This window comes from Schistocerca cancellata, chromosome 7 (genome assembly GCF_023864275.1).
Source record: "Schistocerca cancellata isolate TAMUIC-IGC-003103 chromosome 7, iqSchCanc2.1, whole genome shotgun sequence".
Lineage (NCBI taxonomy): Eukaryota > Metazoa > Arthropoda > Insecta > Orthoptera > Acrididae > Schistocerca > Schistocerca cancellata.
This window is the reverse complement of record NC_064632.1, coordinates 203801873-203821674: the sequence shown is the minus strand read 5'-3', so window position 1 is coordinate 203821674 and position 19802 is coordinate 203801873. Positions and strand designations below refer to the sequence as shown.

The 19802-nt window shown below is 41.2% G+C and overlaps 1 protein-coding gene across 1 annotated transcript in view; it reads right to left on the bottom strand.

The window, feature by feature from the left end:
• LOC126092282 (vacuolar protein sorting-associated protein 16 homolog) overlaps positions 1-19802 on the bottom strand; it is a 225855-nt gene that overhangs the window by 15015 nt on the left and 191038 nt on the right. Inside the window, exon 13 of the mRNA XM_049907799.1 lies at positions 13412-13656. Within this exon, the coding sequence (XP_049763756.1) occupies positions 13412-13656 (245 nt within the window). The remainder of the gene's footprint in view (positions 1-13411; positions 13657-19802) is intronic.

The following is a 19802-nucleotide window of genomic DNA, read 5'->3' as shown; positions in this document are numbered from 1 at the left end:
TTTGTTGGAGTCGCAAGACAGATTTAAAATACCTTCACTATTTTCAGAAATAATCTCAGAAAAAGGTAGGTCTCCTGAAAGAAATGTATAAGGTGAGGAAGAGTTGTGTAAACCAACACTATAGGTGGCTGTCAATCTAATGTTGGTTCTACTATGTTCGTTATTGTCAGTTATTACACACTGTGTTATGTCTATTATTCTACAGGTATTGTGTGATTTTTCTTTCAAGAAACACATGAGTAAATAGCGTACCAACTGCAAGTGACTGCCACAATTTTCTTTTTCTTATCGTCCATACTTCCTAATATATAAACTACTTTCGAAGTGGCAAAATGTACTAGAATATATAAAATGTCTATAAAATGCCACACTGTACAATGTACATTTGCTTCAGATCAGCAGCCCGATCCATTAGAGATCCCCACAGAACTGGCCTGTGGTTTTGGCCCACCATGGAAATCCACTTATGTGGCCAACTATTAACGTGTCACTGACACCATGTTGATGAAATGAGATCGCAGTGATCACCCACACAACAGATAATGTGTGCAAATACTCAGAATCAATACTAATGAGGATAGGTAGCAACTCTCCATAAAGATGATTGCTGAGCCACAGACAGGCACATAGGTAAGACAATGACACTCTCACAACTAAATTTTTGGCCATAGCCTTTGTCAGAAAAAGAGAGCGCACACACATTCACATAACCACTCTAACCACTCAGACACAACTCATGCACACATGGCCATTGTCTCCAACAGCTGCATCAACAAGCTCTGAGAATCAGATCCAAACAAACCACTCCTCACTCCCCGCCTGCCTCTCATTGGCAGCTGCTAGGCTAGCAGCAAGCAGTGATGGGAGGGGTTGGAAGGGGAGAAGCAGTAAGAATGAGAGTAGGGAAGTGGCACATGTACTCAGCTGCGCCCAGCCAGTGACAAAGCATGACTTCTCAGTAAACAAACAATTTCATGCTACTGAGACAAAAACGAGATTTTTCCAGTGTTTTTTTTCTTTTTCAAATTTCCCTGATTTCCCTGATACATTTGAAATTCCCTTATATTCCCTGATTTCTAGAACTTTCAGCAACCCTGGGTAGTGTTCAATAATAGTAAGACCATGGGCATGAGGGATGTTGGCGTAGAGGGAGATGGCATCAACAGTGACACGTAGGGATCCAGATGGTAAAGAGGTGGGGATGGTGGAGAGTCAGTGAAGGAAGTGGTTGTATCTTTGCTGTGGGAGGCTAGACTACAGGCAATTGGTTCGAGGTGTTTGTCAATGAGGGATGATATTTTTTCAGTGGGGGCACGATAACCACCGACAATTGGTGTCCAGGATTGTGGATTTTACGGAGCATGTAGAAGGTGGGTTTGCAGTGTGTCATAGGGGTGAGGTGGGAAATGGATTCAGGGGAGAGGTTCTAGGAACGGCCTAAGGCTTTAAGCAGGGATTGGAGGTTGTGTTAGACTTCCGGGTTGGGATCACTCTGGAAGAGTTTCTAGATGGAGGAACCAGAAAATTGCTGGAGGCCTTCTGCCAGGTAGACACTGCAGTTCATAACAACAGTGGTGGAACCTTTATCTGTAGGTAGGATGATTATGCCAGGACTTGTTTTAAGGTTGTGTATGACTAGTCTTTTTTCTGCTGAAAGACGTATTCTGAGGAAGGGACATGAGGAAGGATTGTGAGGCTAAGCTGGAGGTAAGGACTAGCAGGTGGTCAGATGGGAGGGAGGGTGGATAACAGTTGGGTAGTGGTATGAACCAGGAGAGGCAGGGTTCACTGTTGGAATGAGGTTGGTTTTGGTTGGAAGCACAGATGTAAAGAAGTGCTTCCATTGCAGGTATTGGGAGAAGGAGAGTAGGTCTTTGACATGTCCAGCATGGTTAAATTTGTTTTTAGGGCTAAAGTTGAGGTCTCTGGAGAGGACTGAAACTTCTGTTGAGCTGAAGGTTTTGGTGAAAACGTTTCTCTATTTCTCTTTTGCTGATGAAGGCTGTGGGCCTTTGGGTAAGTGTATTTTAATCGTGCCTGTCTGTAACTTAATGTGGATTCTTTACAGTACTAGCAATCTGTCTTTTCTTATATTGTTGATATTCCTACAGGGAGTTTCCATTGCTTGATTCAGGCTGGTATCTACTTCTCCTAGCACTAGCTTACTGAGGATGTTCAATGTTATGGTACTTTGGATGGTTTCTCTCATATATTTCACATTTGTTAATGTTTCCAGCAATTTATCAACAATAATGTACAGGCAATTACACCTTTCCTCGGCTTCTAACACCTGTTGCCCCTGGGCCCGTGCCTTAAATCCCTGCAGCAGACCTGGGTGCAAGATGTGTCCCATACAACCTCCCATTACCACTCCAGTCCTGTCACCAGCACCAATTATCCCATCAAAGGCAAGGCCACCTATGAAAGTAGCCATGTGATCTGCCAACCTCGCTGCAACCACTGCACCACGTTCTGCGTGTGTTTGGCCACTAACAATTTGGCTGTCTGTAGGAATGGCCACCACTACACTGTGTTGCTGAGCATTCTGCCCAACGTGATGTGCTTGACTGCTTCACAGACTATGCGATTGGAAGTTTTTTATCACCAACACCAGCTTTTTTGAATGATATACATAGGAACTCTCCCTGTAACAAATCCTTCATTCTCTTAACAACCTCCTCCCCCCCCCCCCCCCCCCCTCAACCTTCACTACCCCTGTCCTCCACATAGCTAATCCCTTACCAAATATCACTCCAGACCTAAACATGCCTTCTATCCTGCCAGAGCACCTGTGTAGTCCATTTCACTTGTCCACTTCTCTCCTGCCCTGCCCCCAAGCACAGCCTCCTGATGCTGCAGCTAGCAACCCACCATCCTGTACTCTGCATGTCCCTGCACAATCCCACATGCAGCACTAGCATCTTCACCTACCTGAACACTGCTATCCTTCCCCTCACTGCCCCACACATGTACCCCACTACCCATCACAGTAAAGATCGCTGCTTGCCTCAGACGCAATCGCTGTTGGATGTTAGCACCCAGAGAAAACAGTAGCCATGTTTGTGTTTCAGTGATGCATTTGTGAAACTGTGTGTGTTTTGTTTTGTCTACATGATGAAGGCCTTCACCCAGTAGCTAATAATATCTGGCAGTCTTTTTGTTTGCCTGTCTGCTGTTCAATGCCTCCTGTAATGTGACAAGTAACTATCTTTTCATGTTGCTATTCCATCACACTTTTGATTATGCACGAAACCTTCATACATACGTCTCACATGCCTTACTGTCATTGCTATAGAATAACTAAGAGAAATCAACTTTGAGTCACAGATGGTAAGACACAACACTCTGGTTATTGATAACAGAGTTATGCATAGCAATGACTAGCAATCAAAACGTCCTGGATCCCAGGTCTGAACATAGCCACTGCTTAAATTTTGAATAAAAATCATCATCAATGGCAGGGTAAGAAGTCGCTCTCATTTTGCATACACCTTTGTCAAAGAGGGTGGAGGAGCAGACAGATGTTCAAGTTGATCTCTTGCATTTGCGATGAGAAAAGGCAGATGCATCTGCAATGACCAATGGCGTGAGGGTGCAGAAGCAATGGAAACCACTATATTAAAGACAAATAAGATGTGTCCACAGGAAATGTGGCCTGTAAGTGAAATATTGTCATGTCCACTGGCAAAAGACTCTGGTTTACTCCCCAATTGGATCTGCAGAAGGGAATTTCCAAAGGGAGTGGACCATGAGAAAAAGATGGAAAACCAACAAAAAGAGCAACATTCTATGAGTTGCGACATATGATGTCAGAAGTTTCAGTGAGCTAGGGAAGCTAGAAAATCTGAAAATGGAAATGCTAAGGCTCAATCTAGTTATAGTGGGGGTCAGTGAACTGAAATGGAAAGAAGATAAGGATTTACAGAATGACAAATATAGGGTAATATCAGCAGCAGCAGAAAATGGTATGAGTGGAGTAAGATTTGTTGTGAATAGGATGATACAGGAGAGAGAATTATTGTGAACAGTTCAGTATTGGGTAATTCTCATTACAATTGAGAGCAAACCAATGCCAATAGGAATGCTGATGCTGTAAATAGAAGATAATGAGACAGAGAAAGTAAATGAGGATATTGAATGGGCACTTCAATACATAATGGGAAATGAAAATCCAATAATGATGGGGGATTGGAAAGTGGTTGTAGGGGAAGGAGTAGCAGAAAGGGTTACAGGAGATTATGGGCTTGGTAGTAGGAATGAGAGAGGAGAAAGACTAATTGAGTTATGCAATAAATTTCAGATAGGAAAAGGGAATACTCTGTTCAAGAATCACAACAAGAGAAGGTATGCAGGGAAAAGCCCAGAGACACAGAAAAATTCCAGCTGAATTACATCACGATCAGGCAGAGATTCTGAAATTAAATACTGGATTGCCTGCTGATATAGACTCAGATTACAATTTAGTAATGGTGAACAGTAGGCTGAAGTTTAAGAGAATCACTGTGGAAGGAAGTGGGAAATAAGTACTGAGAAAAGATGAGACACATTTGAAGTTCATGCAAGATGTTGATACTGTGATAAGGAATAAAACAGTGGGCAGTTCAGCTAAAAAGAGTGTACATATCTCAAAAGAGCTATCACAGACGTTGGAAATCTTAGGCATTAGAAGGGCAACTTTGAAGAAAAATTGGGCAACAGGAGAAATACTTCAATTGATCAACGAAAGCATGAAGTAAAAAAAATGTTCGCAAAAAGACAGGAATAGAGTGATCATTTAAAAGCAAAATAAATAGAAAATGCGGGGAAACCAAGGTGAACTGGCTGCAGGAAAAATGTTAAGAAATAGAAAAAGAAATGATTGTCAGAAGGACTGGCTCAGCATATAGAGAACTCAAAACAACATTTGATGAAATTATACACAAGGGTGGCAAGATTAAGAGTGCAAAGAGAATTCCATTGTAAAATGCAGAGAAGAGAGTGAATATCTGGAAAGAGTACACTGAAGACCTCTATGAGTAGAAGAAATTGTCCAATGATGTGATAGAAGAAGAAACCAGAGTGATGTGGAAGAGATACGGGATCCAGTATGAGAGTCTGAATTTGAAAGAGCTTTGGAAGACTTAAGATCAAATAAGGCACAAGTGATAGATAACATTCCACAGGAATTTCTAAAATCATTGGAGGGAGTGGCAACCAAACTACTGTTCTAACTGGTGAGCAGAATCTATGAGACTGACAAAACAAAAAAATATTATCGACGCAATTCCACAATTCCAAAGACAGCAAGAGCTTATAAATGAAAGCACAATTGCAAAATCAGCTCAACAATTTATGCATGCAAGTTGCTGACAATAATAATACATAGAGGAATTAAAAAGAAAATTGAAGATCTGTTAGATGAAAATCTATTTGACTCTAGGAAAGGTAAAGGCACCAGGGAGGCAGTCCTGCCATTTCCCTTGATAATGGAAGCAAGACCGAAGAAAAATCAAGGCACAAGCATAGGATTTGTCAACACTCATAAAGCTTTTGACAATGTAAAACAGTGAAAGATGTTTGAATTTCTCAGAAAAATAGGATAAAGCAATAGGGAAAGACAGATAATATACATGGTGTCCATAATTACAGTTCCAGTTTCAGTTTCAATATGCTGTAGAAAGAGAACAACTGCTCGGAATAACGTCAAATTTGAACAGCATATTATTGCACAGGAGAAATGCCACAGACAAAAAAAAATTAACAAAAATGTTCCAATAGATGGCACTGTAAGCGTCTTCTCATAAATGGGGTTGGCTATAAGTGACAGATGAATTGCAATATGACGACTATGGTTTGAGTTGCATATTCACCAGCTGTGCAGTCAATGTGCATGACAGCACAAGTTTGGCAGTCAAAATATGTGGCACTACTAGTCAGGTAAGCCCATCCACCACAGCAAGGTCATATGAAATTGGCTGGGAAAACTTAGTTTTTAATTGTCCTGAGGCCAAAAACAACATGAAAAACAAAATTTCATCTGTTTTTAATTCTTCTGGGGCCACAAACTGCATAAAAAGCAAAATGACATTGGTTTTTAATTGTCATGTAAACAAAAACTGTGTAACAAGCAAAACGACATCAGTTTCTAATAGTCATGAGATTGGTGCAAGACATATTCAATTTGCTATCTACTGTTTTCTGCCACAAGTTGAAATTCAGAAACATCATGTTCCGTGTGTGTGTGTGTGTGTGTGTGTGTGTGTGTGTGTGTGTGTGGTTTGGGGATCTTATGCGATGTTATTAGCACCCTAACAATGATTAAAATAAACAAATGTTGATAAGAACAAAAACTGGCCATTTCATGTGCATGTTCCATGTCAGATCCAAGTGTCTTGAGGGACATGCTCAGAATGTGTCATGTAATGTATGCCTTCAATTCAGCTATGTTCATAATTGGAGCACTGGAAACATCTTTAAGATAATCCCACTACCAGGAGGCACATGGATTACAATCAGGTGATATGGGTGGCCGGCCGTAGAGGAATGACGGTTTATAACTCTAACATTTCTGAAATACCTCTGCAGCAGCCACTTCTCTGGCAGTGCAATGTGCAAAGAGCATCACACTGCATAAAAATGACCTGACCCATGCATTCACACTGCCGAAGTTTTGGAATAATGCTGGTGCACAAAAGACTGACTTGGACAGTGAGATACCAGGGCACAGTGCGGTAAAGAGGAAGTGCAAGGAATTGAACATTCTGTGGAGGTAAGGATAACGTTTGTAAGACTTTCTACCTGGTCATCAAAATTGGGGAAATGTTGTTCGTCAAAGGTTGCCAGTGAGGAGAGAAGCCTCCAGTCAGCCTGAGAAAGCTGTCATTTGGGTGTGCACATAGGAGGAGTAGGAGTCAACAAACAGATAGTACATGGAAAATGGTCACTCAAGTACATGTCAGACACAACGGACCACTTATCCCCCTGGGCGCTTGCATGTTAATGCAGATGAGGTTAAGTTGATTGGGAAGATCAGCCAAGAGGGCACCTCTGGGACAGGTTCTGGGAGAACCCCAATGGGGATAGTGTGCATTAAAGTCACTGAGCAGCAGAAAGGGGTGAGGGAACTGCCCAATAAGCTGGAGAAAGTCTGCCCTGATGTAAGGGAAAAGGTCAAGTGAAGAAGGAAAATGCAGACTGGAACAGACTGAAGCCAGTCAGTCAGAGAATGGGCTGATTATGAACGTCATCCCAGATGGGCAGCATGACTCCCTCATAACGTGGAATGCCATCCTCAGGGGGAAGGCCAAAGTGGATGGGGAAGAAATGAGAGAGCTCAAAGTGGGCGTGAGGATACACGTTAGGTTCCTGGAGGCAGAGAACAAGTGAATGCTGTGATTCTAATAACAGCCACGAGTCCTCTTTGTGGATCGAAGGCTGCAAACATTTCGTTGGAGGTGAGTCAGGATTAGGGAAGGGGAGGAGGAGGGTATCACATGGTGACACTGCTGAAGAGGATTTCAGAGTCTGAGAAGGAGAAGACAGTTTGTCTTTGTTTGATTTCTTGGAGCCTTTCCATTTGACAGAGGAAGACCCCAGATGTTTGTTGGCTGGAGGGACATAGGAAGTCTTTGTGGGAGTATTTCTTTTGTCCTTTCCATCCTGCCGGTTGCATAGCTGGTGACTTTGCCCCTTGTGGTGAAAGTTTAGTGGCTTGTTGCACAGCTGGAGGAGGAGATGGGGATGCTACCATGACACTGGCCAATTTTACAACTGCAGTGCTGAATTTGAGTTCGCATGTCTGCATGGCCATGTCCTTCATGGAGCAAAATATAGCAAGAACAGTACTGTAAGTGCCAGATGGTAGAACGCAGGGTCTGCGACTAGCCAACAACTTGCGAGCAACTGGGTAAGGCATTTTTTCCTTCACCCGGATCTCCTAGACAACCCACTCATCTAGATACATGAGACAATCTTGAGAGGTGGCATCGTGGTCACCATTGCAGTTGATACTGCGGGGAGAAGGAGGCGGACAATCACCCTCATGAGCATCCCTACTACAGGTTACACATTTGGCTGGGTGTCGACAGGATATTCAAGTGTAATTGGAATGATGACACTGGTAGCAGCGCATCATGTTTGGAATGTACAGTCAGACTGTTGTAACTTCATAACTTGCTTTGATCTTTGATGGAAGCAGCACTATATCAAAAGTGATAAAAAGAGTTTGTGTGGGCACTAAGGATGCCTCTACCTTTTTCACTGCCCCATGGACTGCAATGACGCCCTGATCTGGGAAGTACATTTGGATTTCTGCCTCAGTCAGACCATTGAGCAGCCTAGTGTAAATAATGCTATAGGAAGAATTCTGCATTTGATGGGCTTCTACACAAACAGGACAGCCATAGAGGAGCAAAGCTGCAAGCAGTTGTTGTGCTTGAAAATCAGAAGCAAAGTACCGATGTGTAAACAAGAGCAGGATTTCACAGAGCCAGCAATTGCATCAACACCTTTCAGAATAATAAATGGGTTGACTGTAGCAAAGGTCTGACCACCCTTCATGTAGCCAGTCACATTGTGCATCTCAGATAAAAACTGAGGAACAGCTGTGTGCCGCACATCTGTTGTTGTGCATATTCTGAACAGTGGTTTTATTTCTACTGTGTTTTGAAACTGGAAATTTAATTTTGGATACCCTATACAATATGTAGAAGAAGCAATGTTCCATTGAGAAATGAAGACTAACAACAAAGTGCTCAGATTAAAAAGGGTGTTATGACAGGGCTGCAGTAATCCACCCCTACTGTTGGATCTATACATCAAAGAAGCAATGACAGAAATAAAATAAAGGTTCAAAAGAGGTATTAAAATTCTGTGTGAAAGGATATCAATGATACGATTTACTGATGGCATTGCTATCCTTGGTGAAGATGAAGAAGAATTACAGGATCTCTTGAACAGAATGGATTGTCTAATGAGTGCAGAATATGGTCTGAAAGCAAACTGAAGAAAAACAAAAGTAATGAGGAGCTGTGGAAATGAAAGTAGTGAGAAATGTAACATCAAAATTGGTGATCATGAAGTAGACGAAGTTAAAGCATTTTGCTACTGTGCAAGTAAAATAACCAACAACAGATGGAACTATAGGACATAAAAAGCAGACTAGCACAGGCAAAAAGGACATTCCTGCCCAAGAGAAGTCTATTAGCATCAAACATAGGCCTTAATCTGAAGAGGAAACTTCTTAGAATTTACATTTGGAGCACAGAATTGTACAGTAGTTGATTGTGGACTATGGGAAAACCAGAACAGAAGAGAATCAAAGCACCTCAGAATTGGTGCTACAGAAGGATGTTGAAAATTATGTGGTCTGATAACATGAGGAATGACAAGGTTCTCTGCAGAATTGACAAAGAAAGGAACACATGGAAAACAATGGCAAGAAGAAGGGAGAGGTAGATAGGAAATGTGTTAGGCTCAGGGAATAACTTCCATGGTACCAGAGGCAGCTGTAGAGTGTAAAAAGTGTAGAGCAAAGCAGAGACTGAAATACATGCAACAAATAGTTGAGGATGTATAATGCAAATGCTACTCTGAGATGATAAGTTTGGCATAGCAGAGGAAATTATGGCAGGCTGCAGGAGTGGAAAGGGGGGGAGGAATAACAATGAAAAAAATTAGCCGTAATTAATAAATCTCACATTTACCAATTAAGTGCATCCATTGTTTTAAATCTGCGGTCACACTGAAAGAGATATTTTGACATTTTATTAGTATTACACCAGCTGTATCTATTGTAATGCATTGGGAATTACACTTTTGCAAGACTCCCCATTACTCTTTTGCCATTTTCCAACTTTAAAAAAAAGAATCATTTCTGGATTGTGCTAATCCATATCCCCTAGGGATGTTAAGGATTCCACATTCTTTTTGTTTCAAAAACGATGTAAGTGCTACCCTCTCATACCTTTCCTATGGTCTTGGTGAACAAATTCAGGAGGAGTGGTGTTCAATGAAACACACACACATTCGGATGCATGTTTTCTATGATTTCACTAAAATGAATGCCAGGTTGTCTCTTTGAAAATGACATAGCCAACTTCATTCCCCATTTGCTGTTCAGTCAAAGTTGTATACCATGATCTGTGAACTTTAATTAAGAAGAAATCAAACAATTTCAGATCGCATGAATAGGCACACTGACGTTACCACTTAATCATTCTGTGGCAAAATATCAATAGCTCTCTCAGCTTTGCATTCAATCCTTGGTTGTGTTCAAAAAAGTAATTAATTTTCCTTGACACTGCACACTTTGGAATATCAGAGACAGCAAGCCGAGTTAAAAAAAGTGTCACTTAATGCTCAGTAGTCACTGAACACGAGCTATTCAAGGAAACAACTACAAAGTCCTCTCTTCATGAGAAAAGAGGTGAAGAGAGCACCCTTCATAGAGTAAAACCTAACACTGTATTTTCATTCAATTAGTGGTATACATCATGGTGGTATAATAGTGTCTTAGGGATATAATAATGTCTTAGTGGTTGTGTGTCTTAGTGCGAACCAGTAAACCACTGATTCTTTAAAGAAGATTTCACTCCCATGTATAAAACAGTTTCAAACTCCTGATTACTTTACAAATGAGTTAATGTGTTAAATATCTGACATTAAGCTTGCAAGAGAGAAAAAGTTTAGAAAAGGTTTGAAATTATGTTTAGAGCTGATTAGAAGTGACTAAGTGCTCTCACTATCAAACACTGGAAGAATATACCTGTTTTAAGCAAAAGTTAGTTTGTCATGCATCACAATGTTTTCTGATGTCATATGTCTGGAACTAGGTGTCATACAATGATACAGTTTTCGAGGTACATATGTGGACACTGTCTGCAAAATGAGTTAGTAGTAAAAAATTAATAACTTAAAATTTATTGTAACAGTTTTAGTGCATGAACAGCAAAAATGTGTACGCAATAAACCCATTTCTCATCGTCATTCTGTCGGGTGGTGAGGGGGGAGGGGGGGGGAGGGGGGGGGGGAGAAAAAGTTTCATTAACATTTGAAATTATGTGAAGTTTACTGCAATCTGCAATTCACTAAATTCTCTCATTCTCAAGACTGAATATGGTCTGAGTATTTACACATGTTGAGCTACACTGCCTCAAAACACACGCACAGTTTCTAACATAGTGTTTGTCTTAATGTGTTAAACCTTTACCAAAAGGCTGCATCTCTTAATGAGTGGATTATGCCAAAATAATTCAATAATTATGCAAAATATTGAAGATCAAATTTATGTTGTCCTTGGAATCCATTAGAAAGGCAACCAGCAGCTGTGGCTGTGCACCATCAAACAGAATCATGGACCAGGTTAGACATTAGTAGCATAGAATTATAGAGCATTGTGTCATAGTTACATTTCCTTAGTATCTACTCAGCTGAATTTTTCAAGCATAAACCTTTGTTGTTCATTTAAAATCATTCATACCCCAGTCAATTTAACATTAGGAGTTTACTTGACGTGCAAATCACATTATACAGCACATCAAAGGTGAAAAGCTTGCCTTTGTCAATAATTTGAACATTTGGTCACAGAAAATATTCTCAAATTACAATATATATTGAGAATAGGCACCCTGTGCATTCACGTGCTCTTAAAATCAAATTCATATTCATTTTACATATTGTACAAAAAGTCCATGGATAAAAATCACAAGCAGACAAGACATCATTATTGGACTACTGTGTCATTATCAACTTGTGACACTATCTTTTGCAAGAATACTGGAGTTTGGGAAGACAACTTTACAAATCATCTTAAGTGAACAATTACGGATGTACAGGGTGATTCAAAAAGAATACCACAACTTTAAAAATGTGTATTTAATGAAAGAAACATAATATAACCTTCTGTTATACATCATTACAAAGAGTATTTAAAAAGGTTTTTTTTTCACTCAAAAACAAGTTCAGAGATGTTCAATATGGCCCCCTCCAGACACTCGAGCAATATCAACCCGATACTCCAACTCGTTCCACACTCTCTGTAGCATATCAGGCGTAACAGTTTGGATAGCTGCTGTTATTTCTCATTTCAAATCATCAATGGTGGCTGGGAGAGGTGGCCGAAACACCATATCCTTAACATACCCCCATAAGAAAAAATCGCAGGGGGTAAGATCAGGGCTTCTTCGAGGCCAGTGATGAAGTGCTCTGTCACGGGCTGCCTGGCGGCCGATCCATCGCCTCGGGTAGTTGACGTTCAGGTTTCATAACTAACCTTTTTCGTACGACTCTCCATACAGTTGATTGTGGAATTTGCAGCTCTCTGCTAGCTCTGCGAGTCGATTTTCCTGGGCTGCGAACAAATGCTTGCTGGATGCGTGCTACATTTTCATCACTCGTTCTCGGCCGTCCAGAACTTTTCCCTTTGCACAAACACCCATTCTCTGTAAACTGTTTATACCAACGTTTAATACACCACCTATCAGGTGGTTTAACACCATACTTCGTTTGAAATGCACGCTGAACAACTGTCGTCGATTCACTTCTGCCGTACTCAATAACACAAAAAGCTTTCTGTTGAGCGGTCGCCATCTTAGCATCAACTGACGCTGACGCCTAGTCAACAGCGCCTCAAGCGAACAAATGTACAACTAAATGAAACTTTATAGCTCCCTTAATTTGCCGACAGATAGTGCTTAGCTCTGCCTTTTGTCGTTGCAGAGTTTTAAATTCCTAAAGTTGTGGTATTCTTTTTGAATCACCCTGTAGTTTAAGCTATACAGATGCTTTTATTTAGAGAATGTGGCAAACTTTACTCAGATAACTTAGTGAATGGTGAAAAGACACTCACAGCTGTTTCAACCACCAAGCAGCAACTGAATCTGTGACAATTAATTATATCTGTCATGTGATCAAAAGAGTGCGTAAATGGAAAAACGGAAAATCAAGTATGGCTTACAGAGGAGACCACTCTTATCTGGAACATAATTTATAAGGGTTCTCGGCAACAGATTTCCTCAAGTATTAATGTGTTGCTGCATCAATGATGTTGTTGGACACCCAGAGTGTGTCATCTCAAGAGAGATGAAACCAAATTCTGACAGCACACTGAAAAGGGAAGAGAGGTATCTTCTACATTTCAGACATTTTTATAATCATACAAAATCAAGCCATGAGAAACATATTTTGGAATACGACTTGTTTGTTTATGCCTTGTGGTTTTTCACTCTTCCCGTTATTTCAGTGAAATATACTGAATCAACACCTTTGTGATGTGTGGTCCCAACATTTAACATTATTTTATTTCTGAGTTGTTCTATGTCAATGCTGCTGAAAAATTTTGACATGGCCCTTTTACACTGTTTCAAGTGTATAGGAAAATACTATTTAACCAGCACTAGAGAGCATAAAATAAAAGAATACATTGTGAACATACGTGCGATCAGAGACTTTATACTCAGTGCGTAGCTTGTCAGCCAACTTGACTTCTGACAACATCAACAACCTGTACACCGTGTCTCGAAGTGAGGCACCTGCAAACTTGGTGCCCATTTTTTCTTCCAGTTGTCGTTGATATCGAGAGAGACGCAGCTGCTCCTCACAAAGGCTGGCACCAAAGTCATTACGTGCCCTTCGGTATGCATCTTGAGCAGCTTCCAGTGATGCATCTCGTGACTGGTTCTGTAACATCAGCTATATTACTACGAATGCTGAAATTGAGAGATCGTAAGAAATGCACAGTTTACAAATACAATGCAGAATGTGCCCATTTTACAAATTTACAAACAATATCTTGAATGGTCATGCTTCCTAGATAACTTAATTCTTTAAAGTCCTATACTGTAATTCTCAAAACTACCACAAATGCCCATGGTTATTCTCATTTCAGCCACTGATCAGCATGTCCTACATTTTTCTGTTAACTACCCTATTAATTCATCTTAACAGCACTTTTTAAATTTTCCCTTATTTCTATTACAGTACCGACATTGGTACAGGCTAAGAGGCACAATCACCCATGAAAACAGGCATGTTATAAACAAACTCTGCTGCAGCTTGTATATGGCTTTTTATGTGGATGTTTGCTACGTCTGTGCTCTGAATACACTAGCAAATACTTCGCCTGCATCTGACTTTTTTTTTTTTTATAAAAAGAAAGAAAACCACTCACGAGCAATCAAATACACAGGAAATAAAACAGTTCACCTTGCCAGCACAAACTCACTCTATACTGTGCGATGCTCTAATACCTACCTCACTGGCACAGTGCATATGTGATTCGGCTGCTTACTGGATCTCATTTGGATAACTCTTTGGATTGTTAATACAAGGATGCTTGACAAACTTGCACGACACGGACTTTCTGGAGTCTTCTCTTGGTATGTGTCTACAACTTTACGTTGGCCCAACATGGACCATTTTTGTGAACTATCAGGTGATAATTGTGTATCTCCTTACTGTGTAATAAAGTGTGTTTGTTACACTTTAACAGGTGTAACAGGTAGTAGCTTGTGTACCCACTAAAATTGCCATGTCAGAAATAGGAATTACTGTCCAACACAACATTAGTTTCTGCAATCCCTTTGGCCACAACCTCTGCTATTCTCATACTTAAATCCATCTCTGTCTCAATCCCTGACCAATTTTCACTCCTACCCCAATATGTTTCTTGCCTTGTGGTCCACACTGCTCCACTGTAGCTATCTCACTCAATGAAGGTCAAAAAAACCGCTGCATTTAGCTACTTAAATTTTTAAACTGAAGATTGAAATATCTGCTTTCTTCAAATTTAATTGCCTTCATTAATTTTTTCAGATAATAATCAAACAAAATTGCCAATGAACTGCAGGTTTGTTTCCTTGCACTCTTAATGCAAACTTGGCATCCTTGTTTATTCTCTTGTATCGTTTGCTCAACAGGTTTCATTTTTCTTCAGAATTTTGGACATCTTATTCAACCTTACATTATCAGAGGCTTGTGTGATCTCCCTGTCCAATCTTCTTCCTCTCTTCCATCTTTCTTTCTGGTTTTCTGTATATAATTCTATTTTGTAACTGACATGTGTGAAGCATAAGATTGGTTGTCCGATAACATTGCTATAGTTCATAATGATATTAGTAACTTCAATGGTATTGTCTTTGAGGTCACGTCACTAAATGCTCTGTTAAAGTCTTATCACATTACCACATCATTTATTTCTTCTGTATCATTTTTGGCTACCATATTGTTATTTTTTCCTACACCTTTTATAGCAAAGGCACTATTGTGTCTTTATTTAGTGGGTCTCCGTGAGCAAGTTGAGTCTGCATTTATAAATTTCTGGTAAGATACCCTAGAATGTTTCACGCATGTAGGTAATTGTTACTTAATTTGAAACAACATAGTACATAAGGTTTAAAATCATTTGTGCTGGAAAAATAAGGGCGTCCCTCAGAAGTTTGTTTTTGTGCAATACACCCCTGATCATTAAGTAAAATTAAATATTAGTCTTAACAGTAAGAACACTACTAACCCAATTCGAGTGGTTGTAGATGTTATATTGACAGTACAAAAGCATCAAGTGAATAAGAGCACTTTTGCTAAAGTGCATAGAAAATTAATCAGATAAGACTATAATCTTGATGTACGAGATGTGGTCAAAAGGTAAGGGGAATTATTGTTTTTCTTAAGGAATCTTTATTTATTCAACAACATGAACTTTTCCAGAACCATTTGCTTTACTTCTTTCATATTGTCATCACTAATTGATGTGCTAGGGCATCAGAGTGGTGGCTGTCTTCAACGTCTTCTTAACCCTCTTTCAAATGTTTATAGCACTCATAAGCTCTTGTCTTACTCATAGCAGATTCCTCAAAATTACAGTTTTGTTAGTGGTGGGCATGATAAGACATTCTGTGAAACATTACTAAATGCCTTCTCTGAAAACTACCTACAACAGGTAGTTGGGAACCCCACTCATGAAAATATATTGGATCTAATGGCAACAAATAGACCTGACCTTTTTGAGGATGTCTGTATCAAAACTGGTATAAGTGACCATGACATGGTTGTGGCAACAATTATTACCGAAGAAGAAAGGACAACTAAAACAAGCAGAAAGATATGTGTGTTCAGTAAAGTAGATAAAAGATCATTAGTGTCATACCTCAGTGAGGAACTTGAAATTTTCAGCACACGGCAGAAGAATGTAGATGAACTATGATTCAGCTTTAAAAGAATAGTTGAGGATGCATAGAAATGGATGCATGCCCAGTAGAACAATTGATTAGGGGACATACCCTCCATGCTACACAGGCATTGTAAAGAAACTTACAGAGATTACGGCACAATTGATGCAAAACAAAGTTTAAGGCTATGTAGAGAGAAATGCTGAATAAAATGCATTTGACTGTCAAGACAGCAATATGTGATGCCTGTAATGACTGTTGTAGCAGAATATTGTCATCAAATGATATTTCACAAAACCCAAAGAAATTCTGGTCATATGTAAAGGCTGTTAGTAGCACAAAAGTTAGTGTCCAGTCCCTATCAAATGAGACAGGAACTGAAATTGAGGGTAGCAAAGTGAAAGCTAAAATGCTGAACTCCCTTTCCAAATGTTCCTCCACAAAGGAAAACCCTGAAGAATTGCCCCTATTTAATACTTGTACCATTGAAAGGATGAATGAAATAAGTATTAATGTCAGTGGAAATATTATGAAAGACAATTGCTATCACCATACCCCCCCCCCCCCCCCCCCAAAAAAGAAAAAACTGAAATTGCAACATTGCCATGGGTGGAGCTTGTGTAGTACACATTTCTACCACTAGGCGTATACAGCACAGCTCATGGCCAGTTCAGTGCCGCCTGTGTTGCTGACCTGGCTTGTTCTGTTCACCTGCAGCAATTGTTTTTGCTACTGCTGTTTTGTTCCTGTTCTATTTTTTTATGATGGAAAGTGTTGGGACTTGCCGATCATTCAAAGCGCCGCCGCGCAATTACGCGCGTCCTATATGTGCGGCGCTGTCTGCCAGCCATGCAGCAGCTGCGCCACCTAAGCGGCCAGCCGAGCAGTGGCCACTAGACTGGGACACAGTGCTCATTCGAATGCTAACGTGTACACATGTCTTGCTTGTAGACTTACTCTGTGACTTATATGTGTTGTGTCGTTCTGAAATATATGTGTTAAACTTGATGTTATAACATTTCCTTTTCACCGTTGACCCACAGGGTTCCATGGCTACTGTCGAGCAACTATTGCAAAATCTCCTTGAACAGCAAACGCTTCTAACAGCAGCGTTTCGCGATTTTGGCGCGGCATCAAATGTGGGGCGTTTCTCGTCATTGGCTATACCTCCTTTTCCTCCTTACGATGAGACAGCGAAAGACTGGTCTGATTATGAAAAACGTCTTCGACAGCACTTCTTGGCATTTCATGTCATGGACGAACAACCATGTAAGTCTCTGTTCCTTTCCTGGATTTCACCTCAAATGTATCGGTTGTTGTCGCAATTGGCTCCTTTGAAGGATCCTGCATCTTTGTCCTTTGCTGAAATGTGCTCACTTCTGTCTGTCTATTTTCAAAAGCAAACGCATGTGGTAGCCTCTCGTGTTGCCTTTTACCATTGTCAAAAACAGCCACATCAATCCTATCGCGCTTGGGCTGCTGAACTTCACGGCCTCAGTCGAAAGTGTCAATTTGTTACTGACGTTCACAAAGAATCCTATGCCGATTCCATGGTACGGGATGCTATTATCCGGTCGGCGCCCGACAAAGAAGTTCGGCAACGTGCCCTTCAGTTGGCGAAACCGACTCTAGATGAAGTTCTCTTCATTGCGCAGTCTTTTAAAATTTCTCGGGCTGCTGGGGCGCAAATAGAGGCATGGGGTGATGTCGGGGAAATACAACCTCTGTGCACTGTTGACGACGCGTGCGGCGCGTCCCCGCTGGTCGACGTGGCCGCAGTGCGCTCCCACGCAACCTCGGCCTAACCGTAAACAACCCGCTAAGAAACTGCAGCAAAACCCCCAGCAACTTCCTTCATGTCCGCGGTGTTTTACGAAACATTCACACGAGGATTGTCCCCAACATTGGGCTGTGTGTCACAATTGCAAAAAGAAAGGTCATGTTTCTTCCGTTTGCAAATCCGGCCGCATACATGATGATCATGAACATGACGCTGATTCTGATTCTGTGTTGTCTGTCAACTGCACTTCTTCCCTTTCAGGGAAGTTATTCCTCACTGTCCAAATCCTTGGTCGAGATGTTCCCATGCAAGTGGATACCGGTTCTGCTGCCACTATAATTAATTCTCAGACATATCTTCAGTTGGGTTCTCCACTCCTGTCACCTGTCACTCAGCAATTACGGACGTACAATAAACAGAAGATTTCTCTCTTGGGACAGTTTAATGCTGAGGTATCTTACAAATCCGTCGTTTGCACTGTTCCCATATTTGTGGTCGACCAGAGCAATTCAGAAAATCTTTTTGGTTTCGATGCCTTTCGCGTTTTTGGGTTCTCCATAGATGACTCTGTCAATATTGTCTCTGATGCTATTCCTTATGCTCAACTGGATTCCTTGTCGACGACATTTTCGTCCCTTTTTTCTCCTGGGTTAGGCCATGCAAACGACTTTGAACTCATATCACGCTCAAACCCACTGCTCGGCCTAAGTTTTTTCGGGCTCGGCCCATTCCTGTGGCCCTTCGTGATCGGGTAAAACGGGAGTTGGATCGTCTCACTACTTCAGGGGTCTTGCTTCCTGTCACTTCCAGTGAGTGGTCCGCTCCTGTCGTTGTCATTGCTAAGCCAAATGGTGATAATCGTCTCTCTGGCGATTTCAAAGCCACTGTAAATGCTCAATGCCTCATCGACACTTACCCTATGCCCCGTCCTGAAGAACTGTTCACTAAACTTGCTGGAGGCCAGTATTTTTCTAAAATTGACCTCTCGGAAGCTTATCTTCAACTTCCTCTCCACGCTGCTTCCCGGCAGTTTCTGGTCCTTAACACGCCTTTCGGCCTCTATCAATACCAACGCTTGCCATTCGGGGTTGCTAGCACCCCTGCTCTTTTTCAGCGATTCTTGGAACAATTATTGCTCCCTGTCCCTGGGTGTATCAATTACATGGACAACATTGTTGTCACTGGCTCCACCACTGAAGAACATCTTCAAAATCTACGCACACTTTTTCATGTCTTACAGACTGTCGGTCTTAAGTGTAATCTTCAGAAATCACAATTTTTTCAGGCATCTATCACGTACTTGGGGTTTCAACTCTCTCGGGATGGTATTCGTCCGCTTCAGCAAACTGTCGCTGCGATCGATGCCCTTCCTTGCCCTACATCTGTTAAGGAACTGCAGGCCTTCTTGGGGAAAAAAGCATACTATCACAAGTTTTTACCATCTGCGGCTTCAGTGGCTCAGCCGCTGCATCGCCTGTTGCATAAAAACGTGCCTTTTCACTGGTCCGTGTCATGCGAAGCGGCTTTCCAGAAATTGAAGACTGCTCAAACAGGCCCCGTGCCTGGCTACTTATCGACCTGGCCAACATCTTGTTCTTGCCATAGACACCTCTCATCAAAATTTCATCTTGTTACGGATCACAAACCACTTGTTTCCTTGTTTCATCCATCAACGTCACTTCCTGAGAAGGCTGCACACCGCCTCCAGCGTTGGGCTCTTTACTTGTCTCATTTCAATTATGAGATTCATTTCCGGCCAACGGCTCAACATGCAAATGCTGATGCTCTGTCTCGCCTTCCCATCGGTCCTGATCAGGCATTCGATAGGGACGAACTTTTGTGTTTCCACCTGGATGTTGCCGAGCAGCGGGTTGTGGACG